The sequence below is a fragment of the Schistocerca gregaria genome, chromosome 3 (assembly GCF_023897955.1).
Source record: "Schistocerca gregaria isolate iqSchGreg1 chromosome 3, iqSchGreg1.2, whole genome shotgun sequence".
In the NCBI taxonomy this organism is placed as follows: Eukaryota; Metazoa; Arthropoda; class Insecta; order Orthoptera; family Acrididae; genus Schistocerca; species Schistocerca gregaria.
In genome coordinates, this window is record NC_064922.1 from 171,210,432 (window position 1) to 171,230,568 (window position 20,137).

Below are 20,137 nucleotides of genomic sequence, written 5' to 3' on the forward strand. Positions count from 1 at the left end.
GACGATGCACCCACTGATGTTTTCCCCTCCTCTGATCCTCTACTTTCTGCTCCATTTTTCTCCTTTGTTCCATATCCCACAGCCTCCCGAAAATGTGCCAGATGCCTTGTCTGCTGCCTCTAGTGTCAACACACTTCGTCACCTGGCATTGTTTCCTTGTCCCCCACATGTATCCTACTATCCCTTCCCTTTCCTCGTTCCACAATTAATTTATGCTCCTGTTTGACAAGTTTCAGTTTCAGTCAGTTCTGAGCAGCCAGTGATGGCAGTCATATGTGTGTGAAGTGTGCTTGCTTGTGTGAATGCGTGTGTTGTGATTTTATTTTCTGATGAAGGCTTTGTTCTAAAGCTTAATGTGTATCAATCTTCTCATTGTGCACTTTTGTGGTTGCCCATTTCAGAGACATCCTTTCTTCTTCAACTGAATTGCTTATTGTGGTATACATTGTCACAGTACCTGTAGCTGCAGAGAATTTCAAACACATTTCATTGTTCCTCAGTATTTCAGTATCCCACTTTTTTCCTCAGTGATTTATCCACACGAGTCTCTTAAATTTAAGCCTACTCATCATTATTAAATTGTGATCTGAGTCTATATCTGCTTCTGGATGTGCCTTACAATCCAATATCTGTTTCCAGAATCTCTGTCTGTCCATGATGTAACTTATCTGAAATCTTCCCAAATCTCCAGCCCTTTTCTATGTACACCATCTTCTCTTGTAATTTCTGAACAATTTTTTCACTATTACTAGCTGAAATTTAATGCAGAACTCAATTAGTCTTTCTCCTCTCCCATGCCTACTACCAAGCTCTTATACTCCAATAACTCTTTCTTCTATTCTGTCCCCTACAACCATGTTCTAATACTCCATGATTTTTAGATTATAATTTCCATTGTATTCTTAATTATCCATTCAGTGTCCTCCTCATGTACTTTATCTCTTTATCTTCAGACTGTGGCATTGACCTGTATATGTGAACTACTGTTGCTAACATTGGTTTGCTGTCGATTCTGATGAGAAGAACCCTATTTCTAAACTGTTTACAGTAACTAACTATCTGACCTAATTTCCTATAGACAACAAATCTGCTGCCTTAGATATTATCCTGTCTTACCAGAAATAATTATCTTCTTTCCATTTCACTTCACTGACCATCATCATATCCAGACAGAGCCTTTGCATTTCCCTTTTCAGAATTTCTAGTTTCCTTACCATGTTCAAACTTCTGACATTCCACATTGTGACTTGCAATGTGTTACCCTTTCACTGATTATCTAATCTCTTTCTCATAGTTGCCTCCCACATGGCAGTCCACTCCTGAAAATATAAATGGGGTAGTAATGCAGAATATTTTGCTAGTGGAGGAATCTCATGACACTTTTTCAATTATGGGTTGCATGTTCTCTGGATACACATTGTGTATCTTTAATGCAGGTCTTTCTGTTGCTTTCTACATCGTCCTACTGTTGATAATTGCTCTTCCACATTTTAGGAAGTTAACCCACCTCAAGGGAAAGAGGTTGCCCTGAAACTCTGTCCACTCATATGCCCTCTTTGCCATTGGTATAACTAGGGTGACACCTTATACCAGAAGTTTTTTACCACTGTTGCTGATAATTTTTATTCAAAATTTAAGCAGTCATTGACTTCAAACCCAAGACCTATGACGAAACACTACTCCTGGATCACACATACAATTGTCCCTCAGACATATTATTAAGACCATTTGGTTAGAAGTATGCTACATTGCATCCCACATTGCATCATCTCTAAAGTGTGGCTTTGTGAAGGATCCTCCACATACACTGTTATTCTCATTTAAATGTTGTGTTTGGTTTCCTATTTGATTATGACACTCCCTAGATTGCAGATGAAAGCCAGACAGATCGTTTAATTCACAATGAAGGCAGTTCTGATTATGGTTGCTATTGTAATTACTATGTTCTTTATTTCTCATAACAAGTAAAAATGCTAATGAATCAATTGTCTCATGGCAAATTCTCATTACTTAGAGATCAGAATGTCACCACCTTTCTTTGTTGTCTTATTAATTTCTTCTCATCTCATAAAATCACATTCTTAACTCATATTTGCTTACAAAACTTGAAGAAAAATCAACTGCTCTCACTTCCTGTGCATCAAAATGAAAATAAAGATAATTTTAAAACTGAGGCAGCCACAGTTAAAACAGTTATCCAGCACTGATTGAAAATTCATCCTGTAAATAGTTGTTTAAACATAGATGTTAAAACTATTGAAATATAAAATTGAATGAAATGTGCAATAGTCCACTGCAGCTGTATTTATTCAAGTTGATTAGGGACCCACACAACCAGTTTGACAACTTTTAAGTTGCATCTTCTTGTGTATATAAATGCTATGTCATATGATATAGAGAGTAGTTGCAGAATGCTGCAGAGTAACATTTGGCAAAGTTCTCAGTCCTCCTCAATTGATTAAAACTGTCATCAATGCAGAATGTCATGTCTATGTTAAAATCATGAACTGTCATCGCTTTACCAATGAAAATATGTTTGTCTCGGGCTGTGCCAAGCATTGCCTGTTGCTTGTCATATACTGACAGGAACATATTTTAATTGGTAAAGTGATGACAGTTTGTGATTTTAACACAGCCATGACATTCATCATTAGTGATGGTTTTTATCAATTGGGGAGGACTGAGAACTGTGCCTAGCCTCACCAACTGTTACTCTGCTGCGTTTTGTAACTGCTCCCTGTATCATATGACATAGCATTTATATACACCAAGTTGTCAAACCACTTGTGTGGGCCTCTGATCAACTTAAATAAATACAGCTACAGTGAACTCTTTCACGTTTCATCCAGTTTTATATTGTAATAGTTGTAACACCTATATTTCAACAGCTATTTACAGTATGAATTTTCAATCAATCCATCAGAACAAAAATAATTTAGAGAAGAGCACACTCCAGATTTTTCTACTGATGTACTTACATTTATTTTGTCAGTGTAGGAAGAATACAAATACCACCTAATTTAACTAACGTTCTGGGATGACTTTTTCAGCAATGAGATGCAGCAATGGCATGGTGTACCTGCCTTGTGGCTTGTCATACCAGGTGACATGTGGCTCTGTGGCTGCTAACAGATCACTGACAACACAAGAAGTGTGTGAGGAAGGCTGCTACTGCCCCCCAGGCACACTGCTTCACCAGGGATCATGCATCCCACCTGAGCAGTGCCCCTGCCAGCTTAGGGGCCGTTCTTACAAGCCAGGAGAAACAGTGCCCCGTGATTGTAACACATGGTAAGTCAGCCGTAGGGCATTCCATTTTCAGCTAGCTTTACAGGAGTTAAAATTATCAACACAAAAGACCCAGGTTTACAGTACTTATCAACTGCTAACAGAAAGCCATTTCAACCTTGCCATTCCTGTACATGTAGTGAAGACAGTTTTCTTTGGAAACATGTAGATATTTCCAGAATGAGATTTTCACTCTGCAATGGAGTGTGTGCTGATATGAAACTTACTGACAGATTAAATCTGTGTGCCGGACCGAGACTTGAACTCGGGTCCTTTGCCTTTCGCGGGCAAGTGCTCTACCAACTAAGATACCAGAGCATAAAAGGGTTTGCAAATATCATTCTGTGTACTCTGTTGGACAGTCAGTATGCCTTGCAGACAGGCAGCAGGAACTCGGGACCTTTGCCTTTCGCGGGCAAGTGCTCTACCATCTGAGCTACCCAAGCACGACTCACACCCCATCCTCACAGCTTTACTTCTGCCAGTACCTCATCTCCTACCTTGACCACGAAAGGCAAAGGTCCCAAGTTTGAGTCTTGGCCCGGCACACAGTTTTAATCTGCCAGGAAGTTTCATATCAGTGCACACTCCGCTGCAGAGTGAAAGTCTCATTCTAGTATTTTATTTTTTCAAAGGTCACTTTTTAAGTTTCCGAGTATACCTGGGATTTTAAGTTTCTGTCAAAATAATAAAACAAGATAATTCAGGGTTTTATGTTAAGGGGTTAACAGCCTCTGACTTTCACCTGCTAAGGAATTTATGATTCCTATCAAGTGGTAGTGGTAAGTGTAGATCGATATTTTGCATACCATTTTGAATTATACTTCTAAGGACAGAATCTATTCACTGGGAAAATGTTGTACAAGTGCATAAGCTTAAAATGACAGTGTTAAAAGTAACATGTTTCTTATCTGATGGTCAGGTCTTCAGACCAAGAAATTACCACCTTGCCCTTGCATATAGTTATTCAATGCTCAAAGTATCCACTATATAGTAAGTGGTTGCCTTTACTCAACCAATTGTCTTCATTCCACTACAGATTTTCCAGTATCATATTAATAAATGCAATTATCTTTAGAACAACAAAATATTCTTGGTGCAGAGAACAATTATGTCAGCTTCTATCGCTGAGTGGCCAGCATGTCTGATTGCCCTTTAGAGCACCTGACTTCAGTTCCCAGTGCTAGCAGGGATCTGTCCTTGGTGGTAGAACTGGAATAGGGTGCACCCTGTCTCATGACAGCAACTGAGGAGCCACATGAACGAGAAGTAGCAGCTCCAAGGTTGGAAAAACTGACAAACCCAGGAGAGTGGAGTGCTGACTCTTGTGCCCTTCCATGCTGCATTCAAATGACACCATATGGCAGAGAATGAAACAGCAGCTAGCTGGCACTGCATGCTCTTCTGTTACCCTGTTTTTTCTTTCTCCTTTGTCCCTCTCTCTTTTTTAAAAATAGCTTGCGTCATTTAGTTCACTGTTTGGTTTTTTGAATTTTCTGTCATATTTCAGTCTTGACATAATGACTCTAAAACAAAAAAAAAGTAGCACCATGAAGGAGTTATCTGAATGGGTTGGAAACCAGTAGATGTGATGTACATGTGCAGACAAACAAATAATTACATTTCAGAAAAATTTGATGATTTACTCAAGAGAAACAGCTTCATAAATTGAGCAAGTCAGTAACATGTTGGTCCACTTCTGTCCATTATACAAGCAGTTACTCGGCCTTGCATTGGTTGACAGAGTTGTTGGAAGCCCTCCATAGGGATATCACACCAAATTTTGCCTAATTGGCATGTTAAATTGTCAAAATATCAAACTGGTTGGAGGGTGCTGCACAAAAAGTTCTAAATGTTCTCAATTGGGATGAGATCCGGCAACCTTGCTCGCTGACATGTGGCTTAGCAAGTGTGAACACAAGCAGTAGAAACACTCACCATGCACAGGGAGGCACTATCTTGCTTAAATGTAAGCCTGGGATGGCTTGCCCTGCAGGGCAACAAAATGGGCCGTAGAATATTGATCATGTACTGTTGTATTGTTATGATGCTTTGGAGGGCAGGCAAATGGCTCCTGGTATGAAATGAAATGGTACCCCAGATCATCACTCCTTGTTGTCAGGCCATATGGTGGACAACAGTCATGTTGGTATCCCACCAGTGTCCGGGGCATATCCAGACGCTTCTTGGTTCATCATCAAGACTCAGTTTGAAGCAAGGCTCATCACTGATGATACTTCTACCCCCAGTGAGTTACATCTGAGGCCAAATGTGCCTGACACAATTGAAAACAAACTTGTTAGTGTACGCAGTTCAATAGAAGTGTGTGTGAGGGGTACATGAGCTCAGCTCCGCTTCGGTGAGGCACCTATTAATAGTAGCTCCAGTTGTATGTCGGATTGATGATAATGAGCATCTGGGGCTCTGAGAGCCTCTCCAACAGTTGTGTGGTCCTCATGTTCTGCCATTTTATTCAGGTTGGCCAGTTCCTTCTTGATGCTATGTTTGCCCATAATTCACTCGTTCCTGCCAACATTGTTGAATAGTGGCATCTTTCCTATTCAGATGGCCTTCTCAGCTGCATGATGAAATTGCTCTGCAGTGTCACATATTCATCCATTGGCTGTCAAAGTTTACAATTTTACATTTGCTGGTAATACGTGTATGAATATCAGTTTGTGACCAATTTGCATAGTTCCTTTATAGTGATTCATTTATTTTCTTATAGAAATTGCCCTGTTTCATTTTCTCCCTTGTATATTCTACAATACAGGCAGTTCAGCAACTCTCTTAGTGCTGTTTAGGGACAGTAGGTTATCTACTGGCACTACGTTTCACCCTCTCACTTCTCTCACTGTTGTAAACAATCCAAATTCAATACTATTTGCTACACCTCATCGCAGTCATGTATACAAAATAGTTTCACTTGTCTCATCATTCATACTTCAAGGCAAGAGGTAAGGAGACATCTCCATTTAGGGTGGTTGAGTCTGTCTCTTAAGGTTTCTCAGCCAGCATGCAGTTTTACCTTTGCTATCTCTGAAAATATTTATGATCATATCCACAACATCTCTGTGGATATGGGTACGTGTTTTAAAGTGTTAAATTATTTTCTAAATAACTTGAGGTGTGAGTCAAAAATGAACGTAAACTTATTTATAGTTCCAGTTAATGGTGATGTTTCCAGTACTTAGTGCTTTGACTGTTTTAGTTGTTTGTTATTTTATTTAAATAAGTACAAAAACATTTTGAATAATTGACCTCTTCATGTTTCAGCACCTGTGTAGCTGGTCAGTGGGTGTGCACACAGACACATTGCTCTGCTCGGTGTGCATCTGTAGGTGACCCACATTATGTGACATTTGATGGTCGTCGTTATGACTTTATGGGAAAATGTTCATACCACCTTGTAAAGGGAGCTGATTTTAGTATTGAGACAGAGAATGTTGCATGTGCAGGATCCATTTCTGAGGTTAGCATCAATTACATTTAATGCTGTATATACATAATGAAACATATCATACCTTATATCTGTTAAAGTCTATGTCACTACTACTTAACTGTAAAAATTTTCCTTTCATATGGCATGAAAACACAGACAATGCTCACAGTCTTTTTTTAATTAATCGTCATTATTATAATCAACAATAATTAAACTCTGTCATTTTTGTTCCACTCTCAAGTTTTTTTCTTTCCATCCTTTCTTTGGTCTACCAGTCTCTTTTGTTTTTCATTATAATTCAACAATGAGTTTGGTGTTGCATTTTTTTGTGTCTTTGTTATATGCTTTTGCCATATTTCTTTTATTCCACTGTTCCTTCATTGGGATTAAATATGTTTAACTTCATTAGGATATCCCTATTTACCTTATTATCAAGTAATGTGTAACTAACTGCTTCTTTCAGAAATCTCATCTGTGTCCTTTCTACACAAGGAAATGGCTAAACGGGAGACATCCTTCTTTGTCGTTTTTCTGCCCTGTAACTGCGTTTTTCACTATAATGGTTCAAATGGCTCTGAGCACTATGGGACTTAACTTCTAAGGTCATCAGTCACCTAGAACTTAGAACTACTTAAACCTAACTAACCTAAGGACATCACACACATCCATGCCCGAGGCAGGATTCGAACCTGCGATCGCCGCAGTCACGCGGTTCTGGACTGAGCGCCTAGAACTGCGAGACCACCGTGGCCAGCCACTTTAATGCCTGATCTGCTTCAGTGTTTTATTTTTCTACCTCATGATCCATCTTTTGTTGTATTTCTTGCTTCATGCATTTTTCTTCATTTTTTATATTCTCTGTGAATAAGTACTGCACACTGTAATTGCTAAAATAAACTACGGTAGTTCTATCTGGAAAAAATTCTTCATATAATCTCATACCTAAACAGATATCCTATAGATGTCTATCAAATTGATTAGTCATATGTATCTTATGAAACAGTAATGTGAAATGGTGCAGGTCTAGTACACAGTCAGTGTAATATTTAATAAGGAATCTACCATGGCCTCACATCTTGCCTTTTTCCCTTAGACTTTAGTTGTTTGTCAATTCTATAGATACACAAACTGAGGTGATAAAAGTCATGGGGCAGCACTATGTCCATACACCGATGGTGGTGGTATTGTGTACACAAGGTATAAAAGGGCACTGCATTGCCGGAGCTACTCGGGTGATTCATGTGAAAAGGTTTCAGACGTTATTATGGTTGCACAAATGGAATTAACAGATGTGGTAGTTGCAGCTAAACACATGGGACATTCCATTTCAGAAAACGTAGGGAATTGAATATTCTGAGATCCACCGTATCAGGCATGTGCCGAAAACACCAAATTTCGAGCACTACCTCTCACCACTGACAACGTAATGTCTGACGACCTTCACCTAGGACTGAGATCAATAGTGTCTATATAGAGTTGTCAGTGCTAACAGAAAAACAAAACTGCATGAAATAATCACAGAAATCAATGTGGGACATACAAGGGATGTATCTGTTAATACAGTGCAGCAAAATTTGGCATTAATGGGCTGTGGCAAGCAGATGACCAACGCAAATGCCTTTTCTAACAGCAAATCACTTGCAGCACCTCTCCTGGGCTCGTGACCACATTGGTTGGACCTTAGATGATTGCAAAATTGTTACCTGGTCAGATAAGTCCTGATTTCAGTTGACAAGAGCTGATGGTACAGTTCAATTGTGGAGAAAGACCTCATGAAGTGATGGAACCAAACTGTCAACAGAGCACTGGGCACGCTAGTGGTAGCGCCTTAATAGTGTGTACTGTGTTTACAAGGAATGGATGAACCTTTCTGGTCCATTGGAACTAATCATTGACTGGAAATGGTTACATTGGCTACTTGGCAACCACTTGCAGCCTTTCATGTACTTCATGTTCCCAGACAACAGTGTCATGTCATTGGGCCACAGTTGTTCAGAACTGGTTTGAAGAACATTCTGGATAGTTCAGGTGAATGATCTGGCCACCCAGACTACCTGCTGCAAATCCCATTGAACATTTATGGTATGTAATTGAGAGGTCAGTTTGTGCACAACATTTTGCACCTCAATGCTTCTACAGTTATGGATGGCTACAGAGGCACTGCGGCTCAATATTTCTGGAACGGGCTTTCAACAGCTTGTTGAGTTCTTGTGCTGTTGAGTTGCTTCTCTATGCCAGGCAAAAGGAGGTCAGACATGATATTAGGAAGTATCCAATGATTTTTGTCACTTCAGTGTATCTTTCTTACACCTAGCTTTATTTCTATGTGATAAAGCAAGAAACTGAAGGATACCTTTTGTCAGTGAAAACATTCTGAAATAGAATTTTAGGTTTCATTTTTGAATCATCAGGTTCAGTATCTGTTTAATCAATACAAGTAATGAACATTTGTAAAGATAGTGCTACAATTAACAGTTGTGACTTAAGGGGTTGATTGATACAGGTAAGTCCAAATCAAAGTTCCTATACAGTTTCTTCACCAAAAAATGACTGACTCGAAAATGTAGATAATTTATCATTTAAATTTTTTTCTGTCTCACTAAGCATTTGTGCAGAGACAGATTTGGGGTCTCTGGTAACTTCATATTTACTTTGATGAGAATAGTTTTGGAGACACCAGTAAAGGCTTCAATTGATTGATTTACAGTTAGACTGTGTGTGACATACATTGCAGGTGAAAATTATCCCATTTAAGATGCTTACCAGAAGAGAGAGCGCTGTTAGTAAATATGCGACTTCCCCCATGACAGCTAACAATTTGGACTCACTTAATGCCCATTGAGGGAAGGCATCCATTATAGGAGAAAAAGAAATAATAAGAAATAATAATGATAATAATTAAACAATCTGCTGCTTTAATTGTTTATTGCAAGTATCCAAGATTGAGATACTCGGTATAGCTCTTAGCTCACTATAGGAACAAGATGAATGTGTGAAACATTTGCAAAGATGAATGCATGCAAACATTTGCATAGATGCAACAGAGAAAACCTGTGAACTGATTATTTATTTGAAAGTTCTGTCTTTGGTTTTCAGTTTAACTCAGATTTGCTTCATAGGCATACAATTACTCTGGGATAATGCTGTGACTGGATTTATCACAGTCTATTTAAGATCATGAAGTATATTTATAGCTGGATGTCTCATGTTGACAAAACATAGAATTATACATAAGGATTTGTATTTTGTGAAAACAATGAGAATCATTATTCTTATTTTGCATTGCTAAGGAATTTAGTCACATGGGTATTATATATTCAAATATTTCACATTGCACATATAATGCTCTGTGACTGGTTGGTAACATTTAATGTATTTTATAGGTCCAGTTTCACATGCTTGATGCATAGGGTTTCTAGGAATATGTGCCACTGAGAAGTGCTGAGTGTAGGTGCAGCAGTTTATGAAAGAAATTATTGCACTTAAGAAGATTTTTTTTATGGTAGACGGTATCCTATCAAAGTTATGAAAATTGTTGTGGGAGCAGTTTGTCAATGAAGACACTTGAACTAAATAATAAATAAATGGTTTATTTGTCCATAATAACTTAACAGTCATGGACATAGTTAGTTTACAAACACAAGAACATTAAAAAAGGTTTAGAAGTAAAGGTAAATTATACACAACAACATTAAAAATCCTTAATAGAGCACAAACATTTATCAAGTAACAGTTGCTTTGATTTTGTCTTAAATTTGTTTCCTTTTAACAATTTTATATTATTTGGCAATCTTTTATAACAATGTCTCTCAACAGAAAATGGACTATGATCTGTTGCTCTTTTGTTATTAAATTTTATGTGGCAATGCTCTCATTTTCTTATATTATAATTGAGGATTTCACTATTGATTACATTATCCTCCATATTTTCCTTTACAAACAGTATAATTCTGAGAACAATGAATACACTGTTAGTATGTTATACTTAATGAAATATTCTCTACAGGACTGATGCTTACTAATATTAGCTATTATGCTAATTGCTCTTTCTGGGCTACATATATACCATTGGTGCCCCACCCCAAATCTCGATACCATATTTCAGGTGGGAGTGTATAGTTCCAAAATAGATTTGTCTTAAAACAGATAAAATAGAATCATGAGCACAACAATTTTTAGTGCCCTTTTCAGAAAATTCATTTCTGGTCGTATTCCTTGGGGTCCAACTGTGTACCACATCTGTACTCAACAGTATAAGTTCTAGATACAGGGTATATATGTCCCAGGACAACCGGAAAAATTCTGGGAATTTTTTCATTCTGGAAAAATCTGGGAATTTTTTGGAATTCTGGGTATTTTTTGTTGTTTTACTTTTCAATTAAATTTTTGTAATATTGACTGTTAATTGCTCACATAGGGATCATGAGGATAAGATTAGAATAATTACTGCATGCACACAGGCCTTCAAACAGTCATTCTTCCCATACTCCATACATGAATGGAAAAGGAAGAAGCCCTGACAACTGGTACAATGGGATGTATCCTCCGCCACGCGCCTCACAGTGGTTTTGCAGAGTATAGATGTGGATGTAGATGTAATAACTGGTACTCTAACAATGAATTTTACTTTACTCTACTACTCCAGAATAATACTGCAGCAATAAAACATAAACAAAAGAATAACACCAAAATAAAACTTTAGTTGCAAAGAAAATGCGCTATTTACAATTCAGTGCATACACAGGTGTCTGCAACACCAAAATGTGTCAAAGACTGTGCAGTACTTTGTAAGAACAGACTGTTTTCACTGTGTCTTTTTCTTGGGCCTTGTTTCAATGTGCGTGACATCATAACTGTTTACACTTCTAACAGGTCACAGTAACATATTGCAAATGGTGGTCTGAGCAGCATTACTGTCAAAATATGTTTTGTTTTATGCACTATATATTGTGTTGCATGTGAGAATGTGCAGTGAATTTTGTAAACCATGGAGCAATAGACTCTCATTCAAAACTTATCACAGTGGACAAGCCACTTTGAAAAATTTTGAGCCCAGAAGACCAACCATTTGAGCCATTATCAAAAATTTTACTGGCACATGTGTGTCTGATATATCTTAAAGGGTTACACACACTAAAAAAGGCCAAGTTTGCAGGTTAGCTTTTCAGATTTATTTTAATTCTTTCATAGATTACAAATTATGCAATTATGATGGCAAAAAAATATAATTATCCTTAAAAAAAAAAAAAAGAGACCATGATTGGCTTTTCTAGGGAAAAGACGAAGTGTTCAATGGAACACATAGTCAGCCACATAACCCACGAAATGTTTGGTGCACAGTAGTTAAATTTATAATTGTGCTTGTCAGAAATATTCAGCTGCTGCAATTCAAGCTGTGCATGTAGACTCCTGTTTCACTACACCCTCAAAAAAACAGCAAAAATTAAGTGTTGCCAAACATAAAGATTTTTCCAAAACACAATGTTTTTTTGCTATGATTTGTTTCCTAAGGTGCCGGGAACTTGTATATCAATGTGTAAAACCTTCACCAATCAAAGGATTGATAAGTTTTACAGCTTGGATAGAATGTATATTTCTCTCTTGATTTGGAAAAAAGTACTTCCACCAGGGCTTTAGAGTGTATTTTCAGCACGGAAGAAGTGTACTTTCACCCACGAAAAAGTGTATTTTTAACCAGGAAATTCTGGAAAAATATGGATTTTTTTCCTGTCCATATATGCACCCTGTAAATAACTGTATATTTCCCCCTACAAATATAACTGAAGAAAGAATAACAAGAAAAGTGCACTATCTGTTAATACTGTGAATAATAGTACTGGGTGTCTTTCAGTGACAAAAAGAGATTGTTGTCTATTTTTATTCTGTATGATACGGTGATTCTAAAATATTCTAATGGTTTTAATAGAAGATCTTTTGTGAAGAGTCTTGTGTTACTAAATTCCAATCAAGTTATTGAATATCATGTATTTAATTATGCAGGCCATGAATTTCCCAGCATCTGTGGTAGGGGAAATGCCATCTTGCAACAAAGCAGTGACAGTCCGAATTGATGACGTTATTGAAGTGAAGCTACTACAGAACCGAGAGGTGCTAGTGGATGGCCGTGTGCCAGATGAGCTTCCTGTCAATGTGTCTGGTGTATACATTCATGAAGCTTCATCAATGTTTGTCGTCGGTAAGAAACTTAATACTTTAATACTGTCATATAGGACAATATGTCACAAACACAATGTAAATTACATATTAACTGTGACTCCTAAAACAAAATATATGAACTATCTAAGTCTACTCTAAACATAAACCACAGACAAAATTTTGACACTTGAAGGGAGGAGACACATTCAAAAACACTAGAAAATTAATAAATCCATGATATGGTGTACTTTATTTTGTAGTTGATTTCCATATTCACAACTTTTATCAATAAGATATATATTTTGATACACTAATTACTAATATGTTCAAATACTTCTATTACAACTACATAGACATACCTTAGTTACATCAAGCATGGGATTCAAGTGATACATGCCTTTGTTCATTCTCCTTCAGCCTCCATTCATGATGAATTAATGTGCATGTTTCACCAAAGATGTCATCTCATGATAAGCACAAACATATTTGATTGAAAAATAATTAATCACCTCCAAGAAACTGAATGGAATGATTTCCAACCCTGTCAGGCGTGATATGATGGGAATGTTTAGTTATCAAAAAACCAGGTTAAATCCTAAATACATCAATCTGAGAGCTCAAAGAGATGTTATATCAGGCCTTAAATGTTACATTAAATGATTGGAGAGGAAGATTGTAACTGGAGATGTGATTTGAGAGGGAAAGAATGGCAACAGAATAGAAGGAATTGATCCATGATTGATGGTGCATAGTACCAATGTTCCAAAAAGCCGTGTACCAAGATGAGATTTTTCAGTCAGTCATATTTTGGGTGCTGTTGATCACAAAAATAATGGATCAAGTGTTTTGGATAGCCCGTGACCTAAGGCACTTTAGTATACCTATCGGAAGGAAGGACAGGGCCAAAATTTCAACAGTACACATTTCCCCCAGCCCAGGCAAACTGAGTAAACCAGTGGGTTCTTTTGCATTAGGTGTGGGCTAGGTTGGGCCTAAGATGGCTTATAAAAGCACGATTTGTTCAGGGACAGTCCTGAGAAAACCCTGAAAAACAATGATTTTTGGGTATCGAATTGTGTGGATGTCCACTACTACAATTTCTATTCATGAAAAATCATTGAAATTTTTACTGTATGTTCTTAAGATGGTGTTCCCAGGAAAAAATTTCTTTTGATATCATTATCCATTATCAAGATCCAAATCTTCAGAGGTACTGTTCTTATGCACACAATATCTGGTCTAAGGCATAAACATAATTCTAAGTGACGTAGTGAACACATGACAAGGGTTTTGGAGTAATCACAAGGGTTCTGCATTCCTCAAACTGTGTTTTTAATTACTATTTTTCACCAATAAGACTTTGATGTTCTGTCTCTGTGTAATGGGCACTTCTTACATATACAGGCTGTTGTGACCTGGAAATTGTTCAGTGGTGCCACCTGGCAGGTTAAGCGCTTTACAAAAAATTATTTTGTCATACAAAATTCTTTTTATTTGCAAATTAAACACTGATTCTTTGAATACTGTAGGTTTAGCCTAAAAATGTTGTGCATTTTTATATAAGGTAGTCTAAAGTGAAATTGTATTGGATGGAAGACAATTTTGTATTAACCTTATATTATGCGTATTTATTTGTTGTGTCAAAGTATATAAACAAATTATCAAAAACTTTATTGGCCTACAAAATTCATTTTATATAAGCAGCACACCCAGCAGTAACAGGGAAAAGAAGGGAACCAACTGAAACATGCTCCTGTCAGATCACAAAAAAAAGTGAATATGCTCCTCCTTAAAAGACTCCAACTGAGAAGTCAATATGTAGTTTCCTCAATCTTCATTCCTCCTTCCTCACCAAAACTTTTGGCCTGCAAACATATTTGCCATATTTTTGTGTTGAATGAGAGACAGTGACTGACAGTGAAAGAGAAAGGAGATGGTGCCAGTGGGAGTAAAAGAGAGAGGAGACAGTGATAGTGGGAGAGAGAATGACAGTGAAAGGAATGAAAGACAATGGGAGCCAAAGACAGAGAGAAGATAGTGAGAGACAGTGGTAAATGAAAAAGAAAGAAGAGGGGGACCATACATAGGTTTAGGTCTCAAAGAGGATTTAGAATGTTCTACGTTAAAAGAGCGCAAATATGTTTTCATGCCAAAATTTGTTGTGGGATAGAAGGAATAAGGATTGAGACTGCTGATTCTCCACTTTCCTGTCAGAGTCTTTCAATGCGGAGCACATTCACCTTTTTTGTGCTCCTGTGGGAGCAGTTTTCAGCTGATTGTTAATAATTCTTATGTGAGAATTAGTGTATGTCTTGCTAATGGCAGCCAAGGTCTGGTGAATTCTAATGACTGATTAACTGTGATGGAATGCCTACTAAGGTTTGCAAGACAGTAAAGAATATAATTTACAAACACTCAGGCCTTGACTACATTAAGTGGTTAGTTATTTATTTCAAATTTTAGCCTCAATGACTATAAAATTGGCTGTTAAAATGTATTCTTTCTTGGATAGTGCAGAAATTAGCATGGATCATTAGAAGGTAATATGTGACACCACTGTCACACAGTATGTTGTAAGATGCCCTGGTTTGTTTGTTTCTCTTGCAAAGTACCTCTCTGATTCTGTTCTGTGTATGGTGTAGCAAAAAAGGAAGACTGCCAAAAGATTTCTAGTTGGAATGTCATTTGAACTACCAGTTTTACTGCTCCATTTGATAGTTTCACTCTAATCACTTACTTTCTATAACTACAGCAATATACAGAAAGCTTTTTCTGAACCACACATTTCTCACCACAGGCAGCACCACATGCAGGGAATACTTTCATTCTTAGTTCTTTCAATGTTGGAAGTAATTCATCTATAAATGAAGTGTGAGGCTATGTCAGCGAGTAGGTATAACTGATGTATGGTGAATGCATGAGACATTCCATGTTTATTTCCGTGGATTCATTTACCTCCAAATGATAATTTGAGGACAATAGGTATCTTCTCTGATTTGTATAAAGTATTTGATTGTGTGGACCATTCTGTACTTTTCCATAAGTTGGATCATTATGGAATTAAGGGAAAAGTTCATCAGTGGTTCTGTTTGTAACTAGTAAATAGAAAGATTCCCAATAAACCGTAACAAAACACAGGTTATACAAATTGTGATACAAATGAAATTTGATTCTTGTAGGATGGTCACTAATTATAAAGCAGACATTTTAAAATTTTATGAATAAATATGAAAAGCTTTCTTGTATGACATTAATGACCTTCCTTAGAAATGTTATCTGCTCTCTTCAATATACAAATGATTTTTGTTGTTGCCCAAATGGAACTGAGGAAACTACTTTTCTTTGCTTATTAACAGTTGGCTTGAAAAGACCAAATTACGTTTAGTATTCAGTATTTTTACTGAATTTTCTAGACAAAATTAGGCGAATCATTTAACAACTTCATTGTTATGTTATATATCTAGTACCTGATTCAGCATTATCTGTATCAGTTAGAACTTATAATCCCTTCTGACATACTCTAGCTGACATACAGTCAAAACAGAAACCTACAGATCCCATCATAAGCAAACAACTCTACCTCACTGTTCTTTTTTGTGACAATTAATAACAGATATCTTGTTAATTTCATTCTGCTGCTCACATTCAGTATGTTCAGTGAATTAAGTCGACAGGTGCATCCTTTGTCAATAGGAAGGCCTAAGATTGCATCTGGATGTGGTTCTTGCAGCTCCTACTTGATGTGCAGCATATAAAAAACTTGATAGTTAACATGTGTTGTAACTTGATACATTATTACATTTTCATGGAGTTTGCTTCATTTTTGCATAAAAGGGTAGTCCACGGCCAGTTTTAATTATTTGGATGCTTAGCAGTGATGTAGTTATTTGTCTCACAGAGTCACATTTAACTAATGGGTTGCATCTTCTTGGCGATTTTTTGAATTTTCTCTTCACTACATTTTATATAGTAGGCTGTTTTTGTTGGGAGGGTGGGGGGGGGGGGGTCTTTTGTAATTCTTTCCTTATCCTTTTGAAGCTTTAGGCTTATGGAAAGACTGCTGTATCATTTGAAAAATTGAAGCATTATATTTTTATTATTTTTTATTTTTTATTATTATGGGTATTAGTGTAAATAGTAAAGAACATGGTGCAAACATGCTAGCATGAGATAAGCTATTCTTTTAAGTTAATTTTGTGTTTTGAAGTTTTATATGATAAGTCTTTCTCATTCCATATAGCAGCATGTGCTCCTCTGTATCATTTTGTGATGTAAGTTCAATGAAAATGACACTGACTGTGTTATTCTTCCCATTTGACACTTCTTTCCAATGTCAGCTTGCTGACTTTTATTGAGTAATTATTTTTTTGCATTGCGTGTTTTTGTATTGCCAAGAATAGTCTGACTGTCTTCTTGTACCATATTACATGCTATTCCACTCATCATATTTCTTTCATGGCTGCTTTCACTTTTTTTTTTGTTCATCTCTTACCTCATGCTGTCCTTTTTTCTTGCAGCCCCCCCCCCCCCCCCCCCCCCCGCCACCCAGTATTTTACAAATTCTTTCATTTTCACTATTAAATTTTCCAGTTTACTGTATAATCTTTTTTCTTGTTCTTCATTCATTTATTTCTTTTCTTTTTCACTCACTTTTGTATTCGCACTCACTGAACTTAATCACACACACACACACACACACACACACACACACACACACACACACACTAAAAGCCATTGTTTTTGTGTTAGTAAAGTGCGTGCTACAACATACCTCAATGTGAGGGTGTGGGGAGGGAGATTAGAGAACAGCTGCCTTGTTCACATCTTGTGATTCTATCTGTAGGTAATTAGTTCTGTTTATTGTGTACTAGTTAATTTATTTGTGCTTTAGTTTAATCATGAAAGATTGTGTAATAAATGTGTTCTTAATATCATAGTGAAGCTTCCAAATGGCTTGAAAGTCTTTTGGGATGGAGCTACACGAGTCTACGTAGATGCACCCCCCAGTCTTCGTGGAAAAACAAAGGTAAGCATTGTTGCCCATTAGGAACTGCTATCTGAAATACTTTCTATAAATATAATTTTCTGGTATGGGATCTTTGTAATAGCATATACATAAGAACAAAGTTGCTTCTGATTGTGAAGTGTGCACTGGACACATAATTAGCAATGATTTCACTGGTGTAATAATTTTTGATTTGTTCATTGATTCAGTGGTTGTTAATTGATATGCAGTAAAAAATTAGAAAAAACATTACTGATACTTCTTTTCTACAAAATTACATATCTTTTTATGTATGAAATAGTTGCAAATAGCTGCTGCACACAAAGGAACGTTGTCTTGTACACACTAGTAAGACACCTGTTTCAAAAAGGCCCCTTCTAATGCATACGTCTACATCTACATCCACATCTACAATTGCCTCCGTACTCTGCAAACAACAGGCAAAGGTCTTGCAAGGGTACTTCACATTGTACCATATATTGTGGTTGCTTCCTGTTCTATTTGCATGTGGAGCACGGGAAGAATGAACACTTAAATGCATCTGTGCACATGGCCATTAATCTATTGTTGTAATACTTGAGCTTCTCCCAGCATGTAGCATATTGAATGTTCAGATAACTTATGGGGTATGCAGCTAGGCAATGTCTAAGGAACAACCTCTAATATATTGACTGATGAACACCTTGATATTTTGATGGCACAAGTGAAACAAAAGATCGCTGTGCATGGCAACTTAACTCCTTGCTGGATGGAATTACGTCAACAAGGAAACAAAAGTCAGCAAATGCAGAAAGACAATACACACCCTAAACCTCTAGTGTCACTATCACCCATACCCTTTGTTGTTTGACCATGGAAACCACAGGATCTCAAGTAGAATTTAAGCAAAATCATCCAACTAGAAATTTTGTCTAAGTCACCTTGTATCCTCCTAAAGTTACTCAATAATTGACACCTTCCTGCACACCACAGCATCATCAGCAAACAGCCACAGATTATTACTCACCTTGTCCATCATATCATTGATGTATATAGAAAATAACAGCATCCTAACACACTTCCCTTGGGCATTTCTGATGATACCTTTGTCTCTGATGATCACTCACCATTGAGTACAATGTACTGGGTTCTGTTACTTAAGAAGTCTCTGAGGCATATCTGGGTATCTACTCCATATGCTTGTATCTTTGTTAACAGTCTGCAGTGGGGCACGAGATCAGCTTCTTCATGGGATATGTTAGACCTCTGCCTTGTGCAAACCTGGATCATGGTTTACAGTCCTGAAAATGGGACCTAATCTTAGATTATTGGCAAAAAACTTTGTTTCTTCAAAATGCAACCATTCCTATTGGGAATAAAACCTGCATAAGGCAAGGAAGTTGTAGAATTAGATGCCAAATCACTATTCCTGTCACTCGTTTGATCCACAATTGGTCAATTGGTGAAAGGTAGCTTCAATATGGGCTAACTCATCTGATGAACTTTGAGAGTCTGAGGTAATAATGGGCTCTATGAACAAAGGCACAATGTACCCTCTGATGCTGAACCGTGTGGTGACAACCATCAGACTGAAGATACAAATCAGATTGAACTGGCTTCCTATAAACAACTCATGCCATTGTACAATCATCCTGTCATTGTTCCTCCTGACTAACAAATTAAGAAAGGGAAGGCAACCATCCTTTTCCATCTCCATAATAAAGCAAGTTTTCAGATGAACTGGATTGAAGTATGCAAATTTCCACTGGCATAATTCCATGTAACTAAAGTACCGTCTACATATTAAAAAAAAGGGGGGGGGGGGGGGCGGGGGGCAGGTTTCAGTGCTTCCAATTCCAGGGCATGAGCTTTGAAATCCTCCATTGAAGGATTGGAAACAATATCACAAAGAGATCCCCATCGCAAATTCATCTGTCTGCTCTTAGAACCTATCAGGGCTGGGGAGAGATAATGTGGATTGTTGAGAGCTGTAGCAATTATTGTTAACTGCACCAAATATTATCTGCACAGAAACATCTGCAGGTGTAGATATGTGTATGTAAGAACATTTTGGCAGCTGTGGCAGTGTTTCATCTCCAAAAATGTCCATTTAAAAATACAAGACCTTGTCACATCAGAAGAGGGAAGTTAGGATGTAGCTCAATAGTAGAATGAAAACTTGCAACTTCTGCATACTATAACTTTCACTTAATCATACTAAGGGAACGCAACTGCATATGTATTTCTCACACCAGCTCAAAAAGACC

General features: G+C 37.2%; 1 protein-coding gene across 1 annotated transcript in view; it reads left to right on the forward strand.

The window, feature by feature from the left end:
• Positions 1–20,137, forward strand: part of LOC126356178 (hemocytin) — a 438,196-nt gene that overhangs the window by 111,037 nt on the left and 307,022 nt on the right. The window contains exons 15-18 of the mRNA XM_050006942.1: positions 3,051–3,291; positions 6,565–6,760; positions 12,731–12,926; positions 17,824–17,912. Of these exons, the coding sequence (XP_049862899.1) occupies positions 3,051–3,291; positions 6,565–6,760; positions 12,731–12,926; positions 17,824–17,912 (722 nt within the window). The remainder of the gene's footprint in view (positions 1–3,050; positions 3,292–6,564; positions 6,761–12,730; positions 12,927–17,823; positions 17,913–20,137) is intronic.